Source organism: Ammospiza nelsoni, chromosome 2 (assembly GCF_027579445.1).
Source record: "Ammospiza nelsoni isolate bAmmNel1 chromosome 2, bAmmNel1.pri, whole genome shotgun sequence".
NCBI lineage: Eukaryota > Metazoa > Chordata > Aves > Passeriformes > Passerellidae > Ammospiza > Ammospiza nelsoni.
In genome coordinates this window covers 95,067,395-95,090,922 of record NC_080634.1, presented here as the reverse complement: position 1 = coordinate 95,090,922, position 23,528 = coordinate 95,067,395, and the positions used below count along the sequence as shown (strand labels likewise).

Genomic DNA, 23,528 nt, shown 5'->3' with positions numbered 1-23,528 from the left:
GGAACCTTTCAGTGTTCAAATCCCTTTGTGAATACAGCATGTAGCCTTCCTCCAGCAGTCACATTCAATATCCACTATGATTTTCCAAGACTGAACTGAGCTGTATCACTTAAGGTAAAGCCAATTTATTTTTTACAAATCTGTCCATCATTCTGAGTATTCATGTCTCTCTTAAATGCACACAAAACTGTTTTGAGCAAGGGGTTGACATTTGTATATGTACAATGGGTAAGACGATGCTCAGGCAAAGCCATCAGGCTCAGCCACAACACAACTAAAATAATGTGTAAATGACATTACTGAACAGTAAAAAATTATATAAATGGTATATTTCATAATAATAGCAGTCTTCTAAATTGTGAAAATTATTGGATTTGGCAAATTTTACCTTCTGCCACCAAAGAACAAGATAAAGCAGTTTTTAAAAAAACTGTATAATTGCCCAGTATCAACTTTCTCATTATTCCCTATTAGAAAAGAGGCCATTTGTTTTAACATTTTTGTTGTTGCTTAAGAGATTTTACATAATTGTTTGCACTAGATATCAGGAACTTGTTTGAAGGATTTGGGCGAGTCCAAAAAACCTTCACTTCTACTGCACCACATAGATCATTCTTATTGCCTGCTCTAAGGAGAGTACAAACCAGAAACAGCCTCTTTATTGTTTCTCTCATGTTTGCTTTTCTCACCATTAACACTCAGCAGAAAGAGTGTTCACTTTGGGTAAAACAAAAATTACCTAGTGAAGCACAGGGCTTCACAAACATTATTAGACTGAGTATGTCTAGAAGTGATAATATCTGAGGTGCCCTGGTAGGAATATGAAGAATCACAGAAGCCGTAGGGGCAAACTTTTAACACAGTATTTAATCAGGTGCAGGTATGTTTCTTTCCATATACATTATGGAAAGAAACATTACTTTCCTTCTTCAGCCCATACAACATTCCTGTTTAGTAAACTTTATAGGGAAACCAAAGCCATGTTGATGTGTTCTTGTAACAGCTTGTTGTCAATTGCTTGCTGCTATCCTTTCTCTTGAATATAAAAATACACAAAGTGAAGTGACAGGAATAATTACTATAGCTTCAGGTGTTCCTAGTTTCTTTGTGGCCTACAGAGACATCAAACTAGTAAACTAAAATTTACACCATATAGCCACATTTTGTCCTGTACCAAGATAAACACATTAGCAGTGTAAAACATGCTCATTCCACTCAATTTAAAAACAGTAAATAGCACTACTAATAATACCTGCAGGATTTTCTCTCTTTTATCAGAACACCTATACCATTTTTGCCTTCTCTATTCTCTATTACACTATCGATTCTAACAGCTGCAATTTAGCTAGGTAATCATTCGAATGAAATTAAGACTTCCTTTATCTTTTTCACAATGAAAGGTGTTTCCAGATTCACATTTCAACAACAAAGAAATTCTTGGTGGTATTTTAAGGGCAGTTTCAACTAGAGCTACTTATTACTTCTGAGTTCTTCCATTACCTTTCTCCACATGTATGCTTAAACCTCTTATTGCCATTATTAATATGCATATGTTGGCAGGGATGTGTTTGTAATATTTATGATATTAAATGGTGATTCCAGTACAGGCTGTCAATTGTTTGAGTGGAGAGAATGCAATCAAAGGATGTTGCGAACTCTGCTATGGACACCTGCTGTCCACATTCACCATGGAATGGCTTTGGTAGGCAGGGCTGCACAACAGTTACCAAATGGGTGGAAAGGACTGAAGTGCTGAGTGGGTGCCAAGTCATCAGAAGCAAAGAGCCAACAAAGATTCATCAGGAACCTGCAGAAGAAAAGATGGTCCCGAATGGTCACTATTTTGGGGTCTCCACCTAGGGACATCTAGCTGACAGTCCATCCCTCCCCATATCGATTGTTCCCAGCAAGCACCAGCTGTCAGTGGCTGCTGCCATGCAGTACAAAGTCAATCCTCCAAGTTCTTGTCTACCTTGACAGTGCTAGGACATTCTCAGGCTGGCTACTGATGCTTCTTCTTTTGTGTAGCTGGGGAGGTACAGAGTTAATCCACTGATGAGGAGGATGCGCTGCCTTGACAGTGCAGCTAGGGAAGGGTTAAAATGCTGGAACTCAGGGTTAAGATCAAGAGCTGGGGAAGGAGGGAAAAGACACTGAGGATGTGGTAGGGGCCAGCAACAGGCAATGAAGGCAGAATGATTTTGACAAAGAAGGAAATGGAACTCTGCAGGGTCATTCCTCCTTTCATGTAAGAGGGACAAGCAGAGAAAATGGCAGGACTGTCAGAAAAGAAAGCCCAATTAAAAAAAAAGAGACAAGCACAGTATATACCTGAAAAACTAAGTGCCTCTTGCAGCTGCTTTTTCTCTTCCTTTTTGGTGGGAGTGTGAACTTTTGCCTCACACACCTCCTACCTTCTGTAGTTCTGTTAAAGGCCCTTTTCCCTGCCTCATCTGCTGGTTAAGTAGTATTGGTGTTGCTGCATTCAGAGGTGGCACCAGAAGTTATGGATTTATTCTGTACAAGGTATGGAGATGGCAGCCAGTACTATACCAGAAGAAGGTACCTTGAGTTAGATACAGGGCAGGAGAATGTCAGAGGAGTGGCACCATGTTTTGCCCAAAGGTTTTACACTCCTGTGGTTATGCAAAGTTGTTGTGCACAACAAAGGTGTGCATAACAAGCTGAAGAACTGTGGCATAGGGGAAGCCCACAGACACCCTTAGGTTTTCTTCCACACACAAATTGAGAACTGGGTCCTCCACAAACAACTTCTGAGGGGCCTGCAGCATCAGAAGAATTCCCTTCCACCTCTGCTACAAAGGAAACCAGAGAATTCAGCAAAAAACATTACACCTGTATCTTTCTTCCTGTCCTTTGTTGGGCACAAGATATGCCTTTGGTAGAGACACTTGATGGGATGAAAAAAACATCCACATTATTCTTTCCCCCCTCTCTTCCAGACATTAAATCAGTGCTGGAATTATGGGAATCTACACATTCATTATCCTTCCAGCTGGAATCAAAGCATGAGTGTATGAAATGCGGTATTCAACTCATTTTTTTCTGGGTTAAAATTCATGTGCAAACTAAATGTGATTGTCTGTTTAATCTATCTTTTGGACTGCCACTCAGATAATCAGAGGGTAAAAAGCATTACTTGTGCTGACTGAATGAAGGGAAAATTTCACTGACTTGGTATTGGCTTTAAAATCATACCAGATACCGGGACCTATAGAAAAGCAACTTTTCAGCAAACAAGTTAATACTTGACAGTGAAGTCATCAGGTATCCAAGGTCCTGCTCCGGAACACGGGTTACTGATCAACCTGGGTCACTAAAAGTTCAGGTTGTCTGTCTCCTACTTTGCACACAGCATGGCTGCTTCAAACAATGCTTCTGTAGCTGAAAAACATAAATATCTTGTGCTTGGCTTTGGTCCAGGTAACACCAGCAGGTCTGTTTGACCACAGCTTATATATAACATAGAACAGTAAAGGAAAATTTTGTCTGTCTTCACCCCTTCAAAATATTAATTGAAACACTGACATTTTACTGCCAGTTAGGCTACAAGCTTTTGAGTTAATAACAACACTCTTTCTTGAAATACCCAGGAGTCTACAGCAGAGATTACAGCTGTTCAGAGCTTTTAAAAAATGTTTCAGATTTCTCATGCATATAATCTTAAATTTCTCCTGGGTGACACTGCATTTTGATTCATTGTGTAGATTAAGCAGGTGCTGTAGGAGCTGAGGTGAACATCAGATGGTAAATTCACCAGCTCTGTTGTGTTTTAAAGAAAATAATAATGGAATGCTGCTATAAAAATCACAGGATCACACATGTCTACTAGAATACAGCACTAAGTGCCATATCTGGTCTTTCCTTAACCACCTCCAGGGATGATGGTTCCACCACCACCCTGGGCAGCCTATTCCAAGGTCTAACCATGCTTTCTGTGTTGAAATTCCTCCCGATGTACAACCTACACCTCCCCTAGCCCGGTGTAAGACTGCTGTGTCCTCTTGTCCTGTCACTGGTTACCTGGGAGAAGAGGCTGACTCCCATGTGACTGCAGCCTCCTTTCAGGTAGTTGTAAAGTGATAAGGTCTCTTGAGCCTCCTCTTCTCCGGGTTAAACAACGTCAGCTTCCTCACTTGCTGCTTACAGAACTAGTGTTCTAGACCAGCTTTGTTTCCTTTCTCTGGACTTGCTCCAGCACCTCAAGTGTCCTTTGTGGACTGAGGAGCTCAGAACTGGACACAGTACTTGAGGCGTGGTCTCACCAGTGGAGTATAGGGCAACTGATGTGTATAGGGGAAAATGATGTATCTGAGCAAGAAATACCACCCTGGAAGCAAATCATACTTGCAAACGAGGAGTTTTCTCAGAAACACCTGGCGAGGTGAGGGATGGGAAGAGCGTGAAACAATAAATGGTAAATTCCTGGGAGTTTATAAGAGCTGCCAATTAAAGGGCCGGGAAGACAGCCCCAAAGCGCCGGGCTTTGGCCGGGCCAGGTTCTCCGAGTTCTCCCCTCCCGGGCCGAGCCGAGCCGAGCCGAGCCGAGCCGGGCTGTAACACACAGCGCTGCGGGGAGGCGCGGAGCGGTGCCAGGAGGGCGCGCCCGCCCGCCCGCGGAGCCCGGCCCGGCCCCGGCGGAGCGGAGGCGGAAGCCGCGCCGATGAGCTGTGCGCGCTGGGCAGCGGCCGTGCGGAGCCCCGCGCTGGGCCGAGGTAAGAGCGGAGGGGCCCTGCCTTGTCCCCGCCAGGATGTGGGGACGGTGCGCTGCCATCGCCCTGGCCGCACTGGCCGCGGCCCTCTGGCTGCGGAGCGGCGAAGGTACAAACCTCCGAGCGCCGGCCCGGGCGGGAGGCGGGGCCGGGTGGGCGCCGGGTGCTGCCGGAGCCCCGGGCGGTCGGGCCGGTGCGTGCTCCCCACGGGGGGAAAGGTCGCCGGGCCGGGCAGCCCCGCCGGGGGCTGGGCCGAGGCTGGAGGGAGGCGGTGGCGGCCTCGCGTGACGCTCGTGCCGGAGAGCAGAACCAAAGCGAAGGGGCGGCAGCGGGGCCCAGCAGGATGCAGCCCACCCCCGCCTGTCGCGGGGGCCGGCCAGGCCGCTCACCTGCTCCGCGGAGGGACGGCCGGGGGCGGGGAAGCGCTCGCAGACCCGACCCCCGGCACCGCCGCAGGGTCTGCCGAGGGCAGCGGCTGCCGGCTCCCCGCGGGCCTGCGGGCGGCGCCGGCTGCGGCGCGGCTGTGGTGGCGGCCTGCAGGGGCAGCGCTGCCGCGCGTCTGTGCGCCGGTGCGGGGGGAGCCCGCCCGGCCCGGCTCGGTGACACGGCGGCCGGGGCGCAGCGATGTCGCTGCCCGCGCTGGCGCGGCGCGGCGCGGCACGGCGGTGCGCGGGGGTGAGGTAGGCGCCGAGCGGAGCTGCAGCGCCCTGTGTGTGTGTGGGGGTGTGTGTGTGTAGGGATCGCGCTCCACTGCGGCGGGGAGGGAGGGAGGCAGGCGCACTGTGATGAGCAGAGCCTCCAAGTCCAGCCAGCGCCGTCGTCCTGTCGCTCCCAGCGGAGCCCGGGGGAGCGGCAGCGCACGAATGACTGCCTGAGAGGGGGGAGGAGAGCACCGCGGCTCCGCGCCGGGTGCCTGCTTGTTTATTTTTTATTTGTCATCATCGTTTTCGGAGGGGGCGAGTCAAGGGGAAGAGATTTTTTTTCCTTTTTCTTTTTTTTTTTTTTTGCCACCTCACTACCCCTCTTGTTGCAGGTGCCCGCAGCTCAAAGCGGCGCCTGGAAAGTTTTGTTTGCGGGCTGCGAGCGGCGGCGGCCCGGGATGCGGGTCCTGGGGCCCGGCTCTCCGCCGCTTCCCGCCGCACCGCGGCTGCCGGGGCTGGCGTAGGCGCCCCCTGGGAGAGCCGCGTGCGGGCATTAAACCCCCTCCCTCCTCCCCGCCGCCCTCCTCCGCCCCCTCCGTCCCTCCCTCTCTCCCTCCCTCCCTCCTTCCATCTCCCCGGTGCGCGGCCATTGCAGTGACCCCGGCCGGCCAAGGATGATTACGAACACGCGGGGCTTCTTGTGGTCGGATCTGGAGACGCGGGCGCTGCTGGAGATCTGGGGCGAGGCGGACGTGCAGTCGGCGCTGGACGGCAACTTTCGGAACAGCCATGTGTACCGGGACGTGGCGTGCCGCCTGGCCGAGCTGGGCTTCGAGCGCACCCCCGAGCAGTGCCGCATCCGCATCAAGGGCCTCAAGCGGCAGTACTACCAGGCCCGGGACGGGCTGAAGAAGAACGGGCACGCCCGCAAGATATGCAAGTACTACGACGAGATGGACCGGATCCTCAGCTGCCGGGGGGGCCCCGAGGGCGCCCCCGAGCCGCTGGCCCCGCCGCCCGACGGCGCCCACCCGCCCGCGGGGCCGCTGGCCGCGCCGCCCACGCCGGGCACGCCGCACAACAGCCGCTCGCTGGACGCCGAGCTGGACGAGGACGCCGGGCCGGAGTCCCCCCGGGACAACTTCACCGAGGATTCCGGCGAGTGCTCTTCCTACGCCGACCACCCCATCAAGGTGGAGTGCCCGTCCTTCGCCATCCCCGTGCCGCCGGGGGACGGTGAGTACGCTGCGGGCTCCCGGCGCCGGGTGTCCTCCCCTCACCCCGCGGGCTCTCGCAGCCCCACTGCCGGCGCTTCTAAGTGGCTTTTTCCTTATCCTGCTGCTCCTGCCCCGTCCTTGGCGCTCCGAAACCCGCCCGTGCTTCCCCCGCTCCTGCACCTTGCGCGTCCCCGTGAACCGGGGAGCGGGCTGCTGCGGGTGCTGCCAGTGCTGCATGCCGGGGAGGGGGAGATGCTGCAGACAGGGACCCCAGAGAGTTTTCATCGGCATTTGTCAATGGGAAACCCATGGAAAACTAGCGCAGAGATTATCGAGACAAAGTGTCAGGTAGCATTGTACAAGAAAATAAGCATCCTTCCCGCTGGCGTGTTTTCCCGTTCCCTGCAGACTGAGTGCAGTTATGCTAAACTGCATTAAAACGGTATTAAAACGATGATGACGATAATACCTGAAAAATCTCCTTATGTTGCAGCTGGGCCAGAAAGCTACGGGAGAGCTTTTACGTAATAAATTGCACGAGTTGTTTCAGAAACACTGTTTCTAACTTTACCGGCTTGCGGACAGAAGCAGCACTTTGATAAAGCCTGTCCTTTTCCTGAGCGTTCTTTACCCTCCACATCTGTATTGTGGAGCAGCGGGGGAAATGTTGCTTGTTTGTTTTCAATCTAGATTAATGCAGGGTTTTTAATACAAACATGAACCTGTCTTCAGAAGTTGACATGACTTAAGAATCAGCCAACTGGTTGACGTTTAAGCAACCTTCTTTTTACATTTAAACCCCATCAAAGAGTTGTTTACACTAATGTTCTTTTGAAATGCAAATCTAGAATGCCAACAGACTGAAGCTCAATTTAGATTAATGTAATTATCTGCAATAGACAAATGAGGCTATACTATTTAATAACCTTCACTTAAACCTTTTTAGAAGATGAAAAAGACTCCCATTGTTGAAGTTTAGTACTACGACAATTAAAAAATGGCTCTGTGATTTTTGTGTTACCCTTGCAACTTGGTAGAAGTTTGTGGATTTGCTTTGGTACTCTGAAAGAAGTACTATTTATGTCACATAAATACAACTTGCATTGAGAAAGTGTAACCTAATGCTTTGTGAGACGTTAGGTCACCTCTTGTAGGGAGATTGTTTGCTGCTTTCCTCTTAGAAAATTGTTTTCCATCAGAAAAATAATAGATTCTTCCCTTGCTTTAGGCTTTAAAGAAGTCAGTGCTCCAACTATTACCCCACCTCTCAATCAGCCCAAAAGATCAAAAAAACGCCATACCAATTTGACATTGGATAAAATGATGGAAAAGTTCCTGCAGCAGAGCATGGATACAGACGAGAAGTTTTACAGATTCGAAGAGCAGAGGCTCAAAATTGAGGACAAGCGTCGGGAAGCTGAGCATGCTCGAGAACTCCAGATGTTACAGATGTTGGGACAGATGTTGGCTGGAATTTCTTCTTCGGTATCACAGAGGTCACAGTCTATACCAACAAGTCCACCTCGGAGAGCGAACCATCGTTCATATGCGGATAACTTTAATTATAATGCTATGACAGCAACACTTTCTCCACCGATAGGTACTTCCTTCTACAGCATAAATAAAAGCTGGGGTACTTTTTAAAACTTCTGTGTGAAAGCACTGGTAGTAAGCAGCTTTTAAAAAATAAAAGCTAATTGGAATTATTTAATACTGTGGTGAAGGTGTTTGTCTGATGTCAAATTAAATTAAATCATTATTCGTACCATTGTACTGATTACTTAATACAGGTACATTAGTTATAACAAATTTTCATGAGCAAAATTATCCCTTTGGAACCCTGTAAACCTTGGGAACTTCTTTCCACATTCATGTCTCTGTACAGTGAAGTGAGAAGGAGTTGTATATGTAAAAGGCAGGTAGGAGAGTTGCTGGAAGCAATCTGGAAACATGAGTTACTCTGTAGCAGAAATATTGCTGCTGTTCTGCTTGAAGTTACCCAGCATAACCCAGTATATGAAGTTAAGGCTGTGCGTGTGTTTTTTCAGGGCTGGGAAAAGAGAGGAGTTTTTCCTACGCTGAAGTAAGTCAGATGTTAAGATCTAGCTTCTTTAAAATAAATTCCTTTACAACAAAATTCTGAATCTTATAAATATTGTATTCTTGTAGCAGGTGTAATAGAAGATGAAAATATTTGCTTGTGGTTTTTTTTTTCTACACCAGCTCTATAAATTTTTTGGGCATCTGAGTTTACTTTAAAGTGAATGGCAAAGCAGTATCTCAAGTATTGGTATTTATGCACAAACTTCCTTCTGTACCTCATGTGTGGGCCAGAAGCTGATGGTAGCAATCATTATCAAACTTCTTGGGATCTGTGTGCCTGTGGCATTTATCTTCATCATAGTTTCTTTGTACCTGGAGGTAGGCTGCATGGGCAGGAGGAAATCAGGGATATTCCATCAGTGCTGGAAGTAGAGTCAGACTGGAGCTTAGTGACTGTAGCCTGCCATGTGGAAATGCAAAAACTCTTACTCTGTTCTAATTCTGATTTTCACACTGCTTGGAAGGAAAAAAGTGTAGTTTGGAAAGAGGAAAAAAAAAAAAAGGAAGCAGCCAGCATCAGTGATGAATAATCATCTGGCATGCCAGATCCTAAGGGGCATTCCCTGAGTCCTGAGAGGTCCTTTCAGTTGTGTGTTAGTTATTGTTTCCCTGTAAAGTGCAGGCAGACTGGTGGTTAGGCCTGTTGAGGGTTTAGGCTGGCAGATCTGGTTGTGTTCCTTGAGTGGATAGCTGGTGTGTAGCATTTCCTGGTGGCAGCAGACTTTTGCAGATAATTTATGGGATATGAATGGATACAGTGTTTCAAATGTTCTCACTTTTAAAATTAAGGAAAACTGGTGTGCTTTAGAAAATCCCATAGGAAATTATTTAAGGTTCTAGACTGGGGTGAAGGTACCTACAAGGCCTTGCCATTACTTCTGAAAGTTTTTTCCTGAAAAGCTTAATTATGTGTAGCAACCTGAAACTGAGGTTCAATTTTTCTTGTTGGATTTCATCATATAGGTGTACAGGCATATTGCACAATACAAAAATTCATTTTATTTATTTTACTGTAGCGAGAGCAATTCAAGATTCTAATCTTCTAATTGGCAAGGGTGTAAAAAAGTGTTTATGCTAAAATGTGAGCACAGTGCTTCAGGCAACACATCTTTTAAGGAATTAAGATTTAATTTGTTGAGAGCTGAATATGCCATAGTGATTCTGTAGGTAGAGTAGGGCTATATTAAGAATGGCTTTTTGCATAATTCTCTGCTTTCTCTCCATTTATTATGTAGTGATTTTATATTCACACATGAACAAGAACCAGCAGCAAATAAACACAAGGCCTTCTTAGCAACACTGCAGTTTAAGGGTCCCAAGCTACATAATATTTTTGTGTGGTTGAAAACCAGCAAGTGTGTGAAGTATGGTTTAAAGAAAATAATCTGCCCTGTTTTCAGAGGAGCTGAGGATTTTGTTCTCCTCTGGGTCACTGCAATACTATTTTGGCCATAATCCAAATCAGGTTGTGGGTTTTTTCTTTTATTTTTCATTCCTTTCTTTTTTACCCCCCCCCCCCATTTTTATTATTTCTCAGCAAGACTGGGATGCCTGTATTCAAGAGCAAAAGATCAGCCAAGAGTATTTATCATTATTGAAGACTAAAGCATACTATTACTGAAGATTAGCATGTTTGGTTTAGATTCTGTGAAAGACAGAGAAAAAGATGTATTTTGCTGATAGCGCACAGACTTGGAATTTTCTTGTTTATTACATTTTTTCCCCTTATTATGCCCAGCACTTCTGGAACAGAAATTTTCTTTTTTTTTTTTTTTTCCTTCTTTTTTCCTCCCCTCTATATTTTGGAGTTGAGGGTTTGGGTTATTGAGTTGTGTACAGCTGAAAATAAGGAATATCATGGGAATTGTTTTCTACATAATTGTGTTTTACATGTGTAGCAGTTCTTGAAAGCTTTTTAGAAGATCTGTAAAAAAGAAAGTAAGCATGGCTATGATCTAGAACACTGATATTAGCATTCAAATAAGCCACTCTTCTGAGCAAAGTTTTACAGGTAATGAGGAGCTTTTAAGAATTTGCTCTTTTAGTGTATTTGCTGCAGTTTATAGTTAACATATTGTTGATAGAAGTAGTGATCTTCACATTTTCCCCGTGTTAGGTAAATGTTTTGATTCTTTCTAGTTGTAATTGTTGAAGTAACTTTTTCTTCTAAATTTTTGTAGCCTTTGGAAAGAGTAATTTGATACATAGCCTACTGAGTGTGCAGTTGTTTTAGTATGTGGCTTGACATGTGGCTTTGCATCAGAGATTTGGAGATGTATTATAGCTAAAAATGATCTTTGTGTGATATTTGTGATGTTTGCATCTAGTGTGTCGGATTATAGTTTTGCAGAAAGACTTTCACTATGCTTTGTAACCGCCTACCAAAATAACAAAGCAGTGATTCTGCTAAGAGGTGGAAGTCTTTAAGGGGATGCGAAATATAAGGTAGGGTGTACATTTAAAATTTGGTTTCAGTTGCTTTGTACTTGCTCTGTGGATGTGTTAGTCCTTACTAAGTGTTCCTGTTTCAGTTGAGCTTAATTATGGAACTGATTTCAGGCTGAACTAAGAAGGTATTTCTAGTTACTAAATGTTCATGTAACTATTCTGGGTTGTTGCTTCTTTCTGTACCTGAGCCCTAAATTAGGACTGTGAACAGTCAGTGAGAATATTCTCTTCATCAGACCCTGAATGCATTTTTATAATCATCACCTTCCCTAGTTACTCACTGTTCTAAAGGCCTTTAAGTGACAAAGCATTTGGATTTTAGAAGTATGTCACTTTGTGTATCTTTGTGTGATTTTATTAGTGTACATGAGTGCTTAAAAGAAATGCTTGGCAGTAGTTTAAGGAAGAACATTCTTTGAAGTAACACTTATTTTCTTCTTTTCAGTTATAGAGAGGTCTTTTTCGCTGCACAGAACACACACTCTGAAGGATATGGAGAATATTTTCCAGCTGGTGCGCAATGTTATCCCTCCTCTCACAGGGAAAAAGCATAAAGGTCAAGATGGTCGTATAGGCATTGTTGGAGGATGTCGAGAGTAAGTTAAATAGAAATTTGATTTTTGCTTCTGTTAAAGCTTCAGGATTTCATAACTGCCTGGAGAAGCCATTCAAGCTCACCTTACACTTAAACCACAGTTTTCCAGAGAGCTCTAGGACTCCATCATCATGACCATGCATACTTAGGAAAGAATACAGTACCTTGCAGATATGTTGCCAAGTTTTTATACTGAATGTTATGGGAACTTAAAATGCTGTTTGTGTCTACCTTCTCTGTCTTTTTTGACCACCAAAAGCTGTTAGTCTTTTCCCATTGCATGGTGAGGTTTTAGAATAAATAGAGTAACACAGTGGCACATCTGATTTTTTGCCTTCTCGGGAACTGTGTCTCTTTTTTCTTATGCTGTGTTTTCTTGTAGGCATTTTATTTTGATAAATATTGGTGTTTAGTAGATTCTGTCAATGTCTTGTTTTATGTACCGGAGTAATGGAAATATCCTATTTCAGGGGAGAAAAAATGTACTGCATAAATCAGTTAAATGCTTTACTGACCTACAGCCAATTTTGGCCACAATACTTTGAATGAGCCACTACATTTTCCTTCTTTTCATATTCCCCTTTTGAAAGAGAGATGACATCTTTCTCCTGTAAGAGAGATCTGCTGTTGGACATCTGCTGTTAATAAACATTCCATAAAGAGCAGAAAGGTGCTGTCTTGTAGCTGGGTCAAATAGCCAGGAGTTAGAAGCTACTGGTCATAGGTTCATTCAACCTCTTTGTTGAAGTAAGCACTTTTGGAGGGTGATTGTGTTCATATCTCTCTCCTCAGTCTTTATAAAAAGAGAATTTAGGGCAACTGGAATCACAGTTTAGGCACTTTAGTTAAGCATCTAAAGCCAGATGGGATTGATCCAGGTCACAGATCCCATATTTAGCTTGCAAACAGTTTTTGGCTCTTGTTTTGTTTGTCTCTGAAGTTTTGCCTCTGTTACTTGAGAAACTTTTGCTGGTTTATGGCATGATCTGTGTAAATATTTCTATGAAAGATCATTTCTCATGTCTGTGGTTCCTAACCTAAGTTTTATTTCATTTTAGATACACTGGAGCACCATATTTTGCTGCAATTACAGCCCTCAAAGTGGTACGTGTTCTTCTATACAAGTCCAAAGTGAACCTTTCATAATTTCTGTTGCCTAGGTGTCATTTTTAAAACTTTGAGCTCTAGAAGGTCTTCTCTTAAGCAAAGAAAATCCTTGGTTCAGAATTTGTAGAAATACTTTGTAAATGTGTCATTTACTGTGTTTCATTCACCATGTTTCCTTTCTCTGTATAAGGTGAAGTTAGAAATATTTCCAAAATTTGACAATTTCAGGGACTTGGATAGGAAATTTCAAGACTTGATGAAATATTTTCTCCAAAAGTGAACAATGAAATAACCTTAGATTATTGTTTAGAGTTGTGTTTTTGTGCTATAGTGAGTTCTTTGGAAATTTTTTCTGGACCTGATAACTGTATTGAATGAAACAACTTTCTTTCTTTCAAAATTTAAAACTTTAGACTAGTAAAATTTTTATATGTGGTAGGTTTAAAGATTGTGGGTGGAATTCCATGTAATTTCTAATAGCACATTTTATTTGCATTCTAATCTTCAGCAGAAATATTTTCTAAGATTTTTTTTCCCTAGAAGCATGAACTACCTTATTTTATTGACATATTAAATGGCTAAACAGACTACATAAATACAGGGTGATTGTTTAAATGTAAACAAGCCATGCTTACATAATACATCTGATTTTCAGAATGCTATATATAGTGTGTCAGTACTTTCAGCTCATTGTGTCTGTTTTTCTTTTTGAAGATTTCTCTCAATATGTAGGAAATATCCCAGATATTTCTAACCACTTCTTCTCTCAGGATGCAAACCCTCAAAAATTTGAAACTGATGTTATTTTACCATGTTATTATAAAATCACAAGGCCACTCAGCTTTCTGTCCACTATTCTGTCCACTATGTGGACAAGTCCAGTGGCAATACTAAGAGGTTCCTTACTGAGGTCACTTGATTTCAGACCATTGCACCTGCACATAAACAGTCACAGTAACTTGAAATGTTCAATGTATAGTGGTAAAACAGAGAAGACACTTCCTTGATACTGGGAAGTTTCAGTATGCATGACCAATACAAGATCACTGGTCTGGTCACTCCTTGCATAATTTTATGTGTGCTCTGATTTTTTGAGTTGGTAGTAGAAGCTTGAGACTCAACTCTTTAGCTTTAATGTTTATTTAACATAGGGTGTGTTGCCAAAATTGTGCCAGCCTTTTTCATGTATGAATTTTGCCTATTCAGTGAAAATGGTAGGACTAGAAATGTATTCATGGGTCACCATAGCTATATTTTCAAGTGTTACAATAGTATTATGGCTCTCTTAAGTAGTTTTACTCATGTTCATCTATGGCTTTTGTACATGAGTCTTTGCTTATTTACAGATGAGAAACATTTCTCAAGTGAATAAAAATTTGAGATTTGCATTTTCAGTCATCCTGTTAGCGAGAAACAGAAAAAAAATATATTGGAAGTTACATACAAAAAGAACAGAACATTTCATACTAGTCTATGCCAAAATAGAAGAAACATCATAAAACTTGTTTAAACTACCGAGAGGAAAGTATTCAGTTGAATTATTAGTTGAGTAATCTTTGGAATGATTAAGTTGTTATTAAGTATAAATTTGACAATACTGTTTGCAAATTTTCTTTTTTAGGGTGCAGATTTATCCCATGTGTTTTGTACCAAAGATGCAGCAACGGTAATCAAATCATATAGTCCAGAGCTGATTGTTCATCCAGTTCTGTAAGTGACTTAAAGTTTGTTTAAATGAGCTAGTCAGGCTTACTAGTTTTAATATTTCAGTCTGATAATTGATTCATTTGTGTTATTTATTTTGCTGAGTTACTGGATGGATGAGCTGGAGATCATAAAAACTCCAGGCTTTGTCCTTTCGTTATGACCAGTTGAAATTCACAGTCAGCTGTGAGTTTCTTTTCGTGACTGTCAAAGTACAAGTTTTAAAAAGCAGAGATCTTTCTTCCTGCTTCTCCCTGACTTGTTCTGTGGTTGTAATGCATTTAGCAGTGAGCAGCAGCAAGATCCAGAGCTAAAAATTGCTACAAGTCAGCATTTTGCAATCTGCATTTGAAAGGCAAATGGAGTGTGTTCTCTTGCTTCTTCAGTATTAATAGTATTTAATAGTAGAGTGTCTGTTTTCCTCTCACTACTGTGTATATAGACACCTAGGTAAAATTACAAGGCAAGAGAGATGCTAATTCTCCTTTTTCTTTGTGAGTATGTTGCTTGAAATACACACCTGTTCTTGGGAATTAATAGATGTTCCAAAATTATATAAAATAAGGGTTTAATTAACAAGAAGAGGAAATTTTAATAAGTGACTGTCCTCTAATTGAGAAAATCAGTGTCAATGTGTGTGTGCTTCTCTGAATTTCTGTTCTGAAATATGTTACTGATTGATGAACTTTCATAGGATAAATTTGTTTCAATTAGGTGTTTTGATTGTTTGCAATGAGCACTGCAAATTAGAATTAAGATGTGTGCCTTAGGTGTATGCCTGTGAGCTTAGTTCACACCAGTGCACGTCAAAGTCTGTTGGTGTACATAGCAAAGCTGTGATGAGGGTAGGAAAAGCATGATTTAAAAACATGTTTGTCAGATACTGCTATCAGGAAGGATTTATGACAGTAGGAATAATTTGGTGTCTGAGAACAAGAATGTGGTCTTCCTTACGGGGATGTCTACGTTGGAAGTTGTAAATTTATTGCATTCTGAAGGTGGGATTCATTCCTGTTGCTGGAGACAGAAGTGCTTAGAAGGAAGGCAGCTAAACAGGGTTGTGTTTTGTTGGCTGCTTTTTCCCCCCACTCCCCAAAGGTAGAAGAAACCCGTAACTTTATGGATTTCATATAAAATAAAAATGATGTTTGAAAGCAAGGAGAGATGGGTAGGGTTTTTACCAGTATGACTGTTTATCTCTTCAGTCTAAAAAGCATCTCTTCTGTTGATGTTCTGTCTGATATCATATGATAGCAAATGCAATGGAGAAGCCTAATGGCAATATCAGCATTTAACTTGGGGTGTCTGGATGTCTTTCACTTGAGGTACAGCAGATGGTCATCTTGTATGGTGATGAGTTGACCTTGCCTTGGGAAAAGCTTGGTTTGTGTATGCAGTAGTTCTTGATGTCTGGTAATGGAAAATATTAATAGGAGATATAGAAGCGGCACAGAGGAAAAGGGAGCTGAAAATAGGGTTAACAGTAAACTTTCTGTTCATGAAGAACCAGATCAGGCCTGCTAAGTAAGAGTGGGATTTTTTTATACACAGATTCTCAGTGTCTTCTCTGGAATTCAGATTTCAGTGAAAACTCTGATCTTTCTACCTGCCAAGAGAACTTTTGATTTTAAACTTCTACTCTGTCTATGAGTTCCTTCAGACATACACAGTATAGTTAATCTGCAGATTTTCATGTCCATATATTTTTAAGTCTGTGACTCAGTATTTAATACTTTTATTAAAACTCTAATTCATTTCATACAGACAGCTGGGCTAATTGCGTGATGCAGTGGATCTGTAAATCTTGTTTACATGACATTCAAAATGAAAAAAAATGCTAATATCTGAGTGTTCAGATTTTATTTATTAAATTTTCTCGTTTTTTTATCTGTTCTGCTTCATTCTCAAACCAGGACAGAGGGAAAGAGAAAAGAGTCTTTTCTGGTTAGAAAGGAAAAAAATCTTGATTGACTCTACTGAGCCCAGGTTTTATTGAAATTTACACTAACAGCCTATTTTTCTTGCAAGGTGCTTTGTGCTCAGTGTCCCAGTGTTCATCTGATCCTTTGTACGTGGTGGGGCGGTTTGCGTTCCGCGGGCACGGCCGGCTGCTCCTGCCTCGGAGCCTGATCCCTTAAACAGCCTTTGTGCCTCCTCCCGGCCGCGCTTCACGCATGGGGGAACCTCCGGGTAAAACCCACCAGAGCTATGCCATTGTTTGCTTTTGTGGCTCTCCTCAAAACTCTGCTTTGTTATGATTTCTCCATGACCCTTCAGAGTAACTAGGTAGCTGTTGTGCCACTCTGTTATTATGCTAATCATAATTATGGCCCCGTGTGCTCAACTCCCTGTTTGAGCAGCTTGGCACTTTGCCAGGGTTCAGCTGCCATTTTGTACTGCTGGGAGTCTGACATTTTATCATCTTAGCTGCCACTGCTTTCTCTACTGCCTTCACCTCACAGGGGATCACCTCAAGGGAAGAAAATGCTCTTTTCTTGCCCTCTCTGGGTGCTTAGGCTCTTTGGGCTCATTAGAGCTGCTGTTGTGGATCTTTGCCAGCATGACTGGTGAAGGCATGGGAGAGTTAGAAGTTGGACTGGGGCGTTTCAGGTCTTTGGCAACTGTCTGTCACTTGAAGGATGCAGAGAATGGTATGTGAGAATGATTGAGCAGGATTGCAGAAGGAGGGTTATGAAAATGAACATCCATCTTGCAGCATTGCCAAGGCAATTCCGCATGATCTCAGATGCAGTCCATCCCAGGAATCCTTTTGGTGTGACATTCCGTTTTGGGGACACCCATAGTGCCGCTTTCTGTGCTTTTTGTTTCTTGACTTCATTCCCTGTAAGTGAATGTGAGAGCTGGGACTGCATGTGACAGCCTGGGATCTGGAAAAATGAAACTTCAGCACCTGGCTTTGTGTCCTCACTACCTGAGCAGAAAAGGGAAAGCAGGATGTCTAGGGACTGTGAATAGTCAGTATTATCAATAGTAACTTTTCCTTTTTATTCAGGGATTCTGTCAAATGCATTATGTCCCCTTCCACAAGGACGTGGTATTATTCAAAAATTGACCAGCTAACCAGTTCAATATTGATGTCCAACTAACATTCATATTGATGTCCAACTTCTTGCTTTCCTGTGGAGAAGCAAAAAATGCGTATTGCAGAAGTTGGGATCTTTGAATAGTGGAATGTACCCAGTCTTGGTGACATCTGCTCTCCTTGGTCTTGTCACTGCTACCTCAGGTTTGTGCTGCACTTTCCTGTTCTGTCAGCTAATGTGCTCCTACTGTAAATGCTTCACAAATACAGGCAAGATAAAACCTAGCTTTGGCATTTTATTAAGTTTTATTGCAGGTGTTCTCTGTGTGGATTTTTGCTGTACATGTGTGCACACTTCCTTCATGCCTTTCTAGAGAAGAGTTTTCAGCAGCTTTTTCATATTTTCCATGGTAGTGGCCTGGCTCAGATCAGACTGAATAGACTTCTTGGATACCTGTGCTGGGTTACCTTATCTTGTCCTGGTAGGCAAGTGATCACAGAGCTAAATGAGCTGTAGGAACCCAGGTGGTTGTATGTTGAAAGAAGAGAGAATAAATCTATTGTGCTATTTTCCCCTTTTGCTGGGACTTTTCCTAATTGTACAGAGATTTTCTTCTCTGTAGGCCAGAAAAGAGCCAGATAATACTGAGTAGCCCCCTTGTAAGCTGGTCATCAGACAGTTTGTAAAGGCAACAGTCAATATACTCCTTGATCCTCCAGGGTTTTATCAGAGTAGAATGAGGTCATTGATTTCTTGTGGTGCCAAAGAAGTGATGTAATTCTACATTATCCACCAAAAAAGCCACCCTTGAACAAGGCATGGATTTAGAGCTAAAACCTTCCTCTTAGCTGGTTATATCTCTGGGTTTGTGTGGACTAGGAAAGATTGTCAGAATTACTTCAAGTCTTACAGTTAAATGCAGAGTTCAGGTTTGGGTTGCATTTTGGAAAAGATTATTCATTTTAGTTTGAAATAAGAATAATTGGGAAAAAAATACTTCTGAGGCTGGACTGTTTGTTGAGGGCAGCTATCTTTAATGAAGAAACTCAGTGAAGATCAGGGTTTCTGGAACATATTTTACCTAGTTTTATTGAATTTTGTCTATGTTTTGAGCATTTGAAAAAATCATGAAAGTGAATCATGGCTAGTTGAGGCCCTGATAAGTTACTTGAGCACTCTGAACCAGTGCCAAATCTCTTATAGAAAGCCCAGCAATAATCTTAATATTTTTGGTCTCCTGTAATTTATTATGTGAAGAGGAGATGCAAAAGCATTGATGCAGTGTAGAAGGATGCTCATACCTTCTAGCTGTAGGATAGCTATTAAGGATAGCTATTAAACACTACTTTGGTGTAATGCTGGCACTGACCTCACTTTTGGATCAGCTGCTGGAAGAAGTGCAGAGTTATTGTCACCAGGGAAAGTCAGGGAATAAACAGAGATGCCTCCAACAATCAAAATGATGTCTCATAAGCGACTTGGCTGCTGGGTCACCTGCAGCAAAGATGAAGGAAGATATAAACTTTGTGATCATTCTTCCAAAGCCTCATTTAGACATCAGCCTGGCTAGAAATCACATGAGAAAGTCCAGGTTTTTTTCTTAAGTACTTAGGGGGAGATAAAGGTCAATTTGTATGTGCAAACTTAGAGAATTTATATATTTAAACTCTTTCTTGTTCTGTCATGGAATGCTGTGGCCAAAACTTGCTTATGGACTTGTTTCCTGTGTCCAGCTTTCTTGGCAAAAAACTGCTCCTTCTTTGCTGTGTGTTGCAGAGTGAATAAAAGCAGGGAGGTGTATTCACCCTGTGCTATAGTCCCTTTCCTTCCTGTTGTTGCAGAGGTCCCCTGTGATTCCAGCAGAGGTTTTGTCACCTCCTCAAAGTGTGAGAAGTAGCCAAAGATTTTTAGCATTGCTGCAGGAAGTTCTGCTGTCCTTGCTGCTTTCTGATATGTCAGAAAGAGATGTACTCCAGTTGGATCTGGCCAAATTTATCTTCCTGAATACTTGCCATACTGCTGTGGTTTGAAACCGGGATCAAATTTCTTTGGTGTTCAATCTTTCCTGAGTTTGACTGAAGGCAGGCATCCCTGGGGTTTATTTTTGAAGGTTTTAGGATCCCCCCTTTTTTTCTCCGGATGACAATAAGCAAAGCAGATGTGTAGGTTGAGACCTGTCCTGTCTTCTCATGTGTTCACAGCTGACTGGAAGTACTCTAACCTTCTGGGTATTCAACTATTATCTCTGCCTTAAGGGTTGAATGCAAGGGCTACCAATGTGATCAAAGCTTGTCACTTTATTTACTGATTTTAATATTAAAAAAAAAGGGGGGGGGCATTATTTTTCTTTTTCTAGGGATATTTTAAATGTGTTTCTTTCTGAGGGAAATTTCATTGTCATCTTCTTTCTATGGCTTTTAAAGTCACAAATTTGGTTGATTGCTGTCCATTTGAAAAATATTAGCCAGATTGTATTTATCAATTCAGTTCATGGGAAATATAATGGGTCAAGACCATTTCCATGAACTCTGAAAATAGGAGGTCAAGACATTTGGGTATCATTATGCTTTTGGAGAGGATTGTCATAATACACAGTGGTAATGTGGTTGAGATCAAAGCAGACTACAAGTGCTTTATGTATTTGTATATATCTAAGTGCAAGTCATAAAATGATTGTGTTGGTAGCTGTGGTATCTTTACAAGGCTAGATAAGGTTGATGTTCAGCGCTGTAGTCATGTCTGGGTGAGAAACCTCAGAAAACAGAGTCAGGCAACAGCTTCTTCTCCTTTGGGGCTGTCTCACAGGATGCAAGAGGCTCTGCTCTGCTCAAGAGAGGTGATCCCATTTGTGTAGTGCATTTGGGTTGGCTCCAATGCCTCTAGTGTATGATCACCCAATTCCTAATGTAGCAGAAATCTGATACCTGAGTGAGAGTCTGGTGTCCAGGCAGCAGCTATGGAAAACACTTACAGTCATTGGCATTATGAAAAAAAAAAAAACTCCAAAACAACAATGTGGCCAATGTGTCATTTTTTTTCTAAATGTTCACCTCAATAGGTCATTCATACTTTTACTGCCTTGAAGGTAGAATATGGAGCAAGACTCTGGTATCTGCACATTAAGAGCAGTTCCTTTCTATGAACTTGTGATATTCCTGCTTCTCCTGGATAATGGGTTGCTGTTCTTGCTGCTGCTAACAGAAGAAGCCTACCAGGTTCCCTTCTGGTGTCTAAATTAACTTACTCAATGTCTGGAAAAGAAGACTTGATTTGAATAGAATTCAATCCCTCTCTCATTAAGGTCTTTATTTCTCTTTCATTTTCTTCCCTGTTATTTAATCAAATTGTAGCTGGAAAATATGTATTGTCTATCCAGTGTTTACAGATTGTACACAATTTAGATATTTTAACAGTCTGCTAGGTGAAAATGATCATTTTGTCTTCTAAACATTTTGGGGGGGGGGCATTTTAATATGCTAATCTTAATTTAATACATGTATCTCCTTTTGTTCTCTAATTGCATCCAGACAGCTTCATGCCAGTGTGTTGTCTCTGCAATTGGCTCTACCTGACTGAAGTGCTTGGTGAGAAACACAAGAGCTTCTCTAGAAGAAGCTATTATTTCCAGTTCTGGTCATGGGACTGAAAGAGGCTCCCTGAAGCCCTTGGGCTTCTGGAAATTTGTACGAGAGAGATGATTTAAACATTGGCAAATACAGCCTCTCTTAGAATAGAGAATTAGTTTAATTTTATGCCGAACATTTTTTGCATTGAGTTTGATTTTCATTCCTTTGACTCATCATTTCCAGGATAATTTCACTCCCTATCTTATTTTCCCAATGAAAACCTCACCCAAGGTTTACCACAATTGGTAACAATTAGTTTTCTGAGAGAATTACTTCGGTTCTAGAGCTACACATTGTGTCCCATCTTTGGCTCTTTTGATGTGTTGTATTACATGAACGTTATACATGTCAGCAGGTCTACCATTTGATGCACATTAATTATAATTACCTGCAGTGTTTGGACAAACAAAACTGAAACTCTTCCATCCTCAGATCAGAAATTTTCCCATCTTTGAAGATAAGTCTGTAGGTTTGCTATGAAACTGCCCCCTTAGTGTGGCTTTGTCTGAGTTTGCATAAACAGGCTTGTGCAGTGATACATTTTAATGCATTTGGAGTTGCCCCAGTCATACCAAGTGTGTACAGATTACAAGCAGGATTTGAATAATGTCCTTTCCAGTGAGGAGCCATATAGTCAATCAGGTGACAGCAGTCTTGCTTTTGCCCCGTGTTCTCCTCTAGCAGGAGGTCCCACTGATTGGCATTTTCTGGTGTCCAAACCACATCTCTGATTGCTAAGGAGGTACCAGCTCTGCCCAAAACCCATGTGAAGAGCTGCAGTCCTGCTGCCTCCTGTTTGTGCTGTCATTCATGCTTATCTACTATTTCTGTAGCTCCTGGTTATACCCTTGCTGACTTTGCTTCACATTTTCTTGTTTCCATGTAAAATTTGACAAGGCTGCACCTTATCTCTTGTTCCTTTCCCTCCTCCAGAAAGCAGTGACAGAAACTGTCATTCATCCTGAATGGGGAAAGCTGCTGTGTTTAGAGCTTTCTGTGATTATTTAAAGCTGTTGCTTGGTGGCTTTTGATCATCTGGTAAAAGCCAGTCTTTGAATAAAATGCAGCATAGAACAAAATTTTATTTCTTCAGAGAGTTGAGGATGGGAGTGGTGTTTCAGATCCTAGCTGTCAAGTGTCCCCCACTCTGGGCAGTGACCAACCTAGAGAAGACTTTCAAGCAGATGGCACCTGTCAGATATCTGTTATAAACAGCCCTAGAAGGTGCTTAGGAACTGTGGGTGATTTCAGGGCAATACCCACCATCTTTGGTGTTTGTTGGGGATTTCTTGTTTGTTTTTTTGTTTTGTTTTTTTTTTTAATGTTAGGAGGTTTTGTTTGCTTGTCTGTTTTTGGAAAGATTATTACATCAAGATTTCCCTAAGATGAAGATCTACAGAACTGTGTTTTAGGACAATTTTCATTGTGCCATAGTGAAATATAGAAGAGTCCTGAAGATAAGTTAAGCTTCTAAAAGCTTAACTTTGTTCTTCTTTCTTTATTAGCTCTTCCCCTCAAGGCTGCCTCTAATGGCTTCTCCCAGTCTGTACTCATATCTGGAATTGGCCCAATCCAGATGCAACACCTTGCACTCCTTGAACTTCATGAGGTTAATGTGGCAAAAGTTACCTAAAGCCACTAATAATTTATAAAGAAAATTTGTCCTCACCATTTTAGAGACTCAGTGATGTTTAATTTGAAGAATCCTTGTCTATTTTGCCAGGGAAAGTGCTTTCCTCAATATATTTTGTAAGCATAGAAAAGAGGAAAAATATAAACATGCAAGATACTGAACACCATACCTTGCTCCTGTCTACCCAGCAGCTTCAGGGACAGCAGAGGATAAAGGTGCTGTGTCTGCCTTCCCAAGAGATCATCAGTCATCTCAGCCTCTCCTTAGCAGCCAAGGAAAGCCGATCAGACCCCATCTCTGGTGTCCTTTTCCTTCGTGTGCCTCCATGTAACCTCCTCTGTCTGCTTGATCTGACTAATGGACAATTTGTGAAGTTGATTCTGTGATTGCTGACATTAGCTTTAGACTCTTCCTTACCTGTGCAGCTTCACAGATATGACACAAATTACAGAAGCTCTTTCAGTTTTTCTTATTAGCTATTCTGTTGTCTTGCAGTTGTTATTTATGTGTTTACCCTGTGATAGTTCTTTAATGCGTGCAGGCAGAGGTTTACTGGTTGCTTTGCAGACAAGCTAAGGTTTTGAGGAAGTGTTTGGGGCTTGACTGAACAACAGTGAGTTGTAATAATCTATATTTTCATCAGAATGGCATCTGATAACATGTCACATAACACCTGG

General features: G+C 42.4%; 1 protein-coding gene across 8 annotated transcripts in view; it reads left to right on the top strand.

Moving 5' to 3' along the window:
- The first annotated feature begins 4,216 nt into the window (after window positions 1–4,216).
- The window catches only part of NAXD (NAD(P)HX dehydratase), a 51,330-nt gene continuing 32,018 nt past the window's right edge, over window positions 4,217–23,528 (top strand). For 2 of the 8 annotated variants that reach the window (XR_009417812.1, XM_059466128.1), the window contains exons 1-6: window positions 5,305–5,413; window positions 6,030–6,610; window positions 7,820–8,191; window positions 11,588–11,738; window positions 12,796–12,841; window positions 14,466–14,554. Coding sequence is in view for 7 of the 8 variants with exons in the window: in XM_059466128.1 (XP_059322111.1) it covers window positions 5,358–5,413; window positions 6,030–6,610; window positions 7,820–8,191; window positions 11,588–11,738; window positions 12,796–12,841; window positions 14,466–14,554 (1,295 nt within the window). In the remaining variant the exon portion in view is untranslated. Of the gene's footprint in view, window positions 4,406–4,497; window positions 4,843–5,292; window positions 5,414–6,029; window positions 6,611–7,819; window positions 8,192–11,587; window positions 11,739–12,795; window positions 12,842–14,465; window positions 14,555–23,528 lie in introns of those variants that run through there. The other 6 variants (XM_059466129.1, XM_059466130.1, XM_059466131.1 and 3 more) reach the window with 6 other exon arrangements.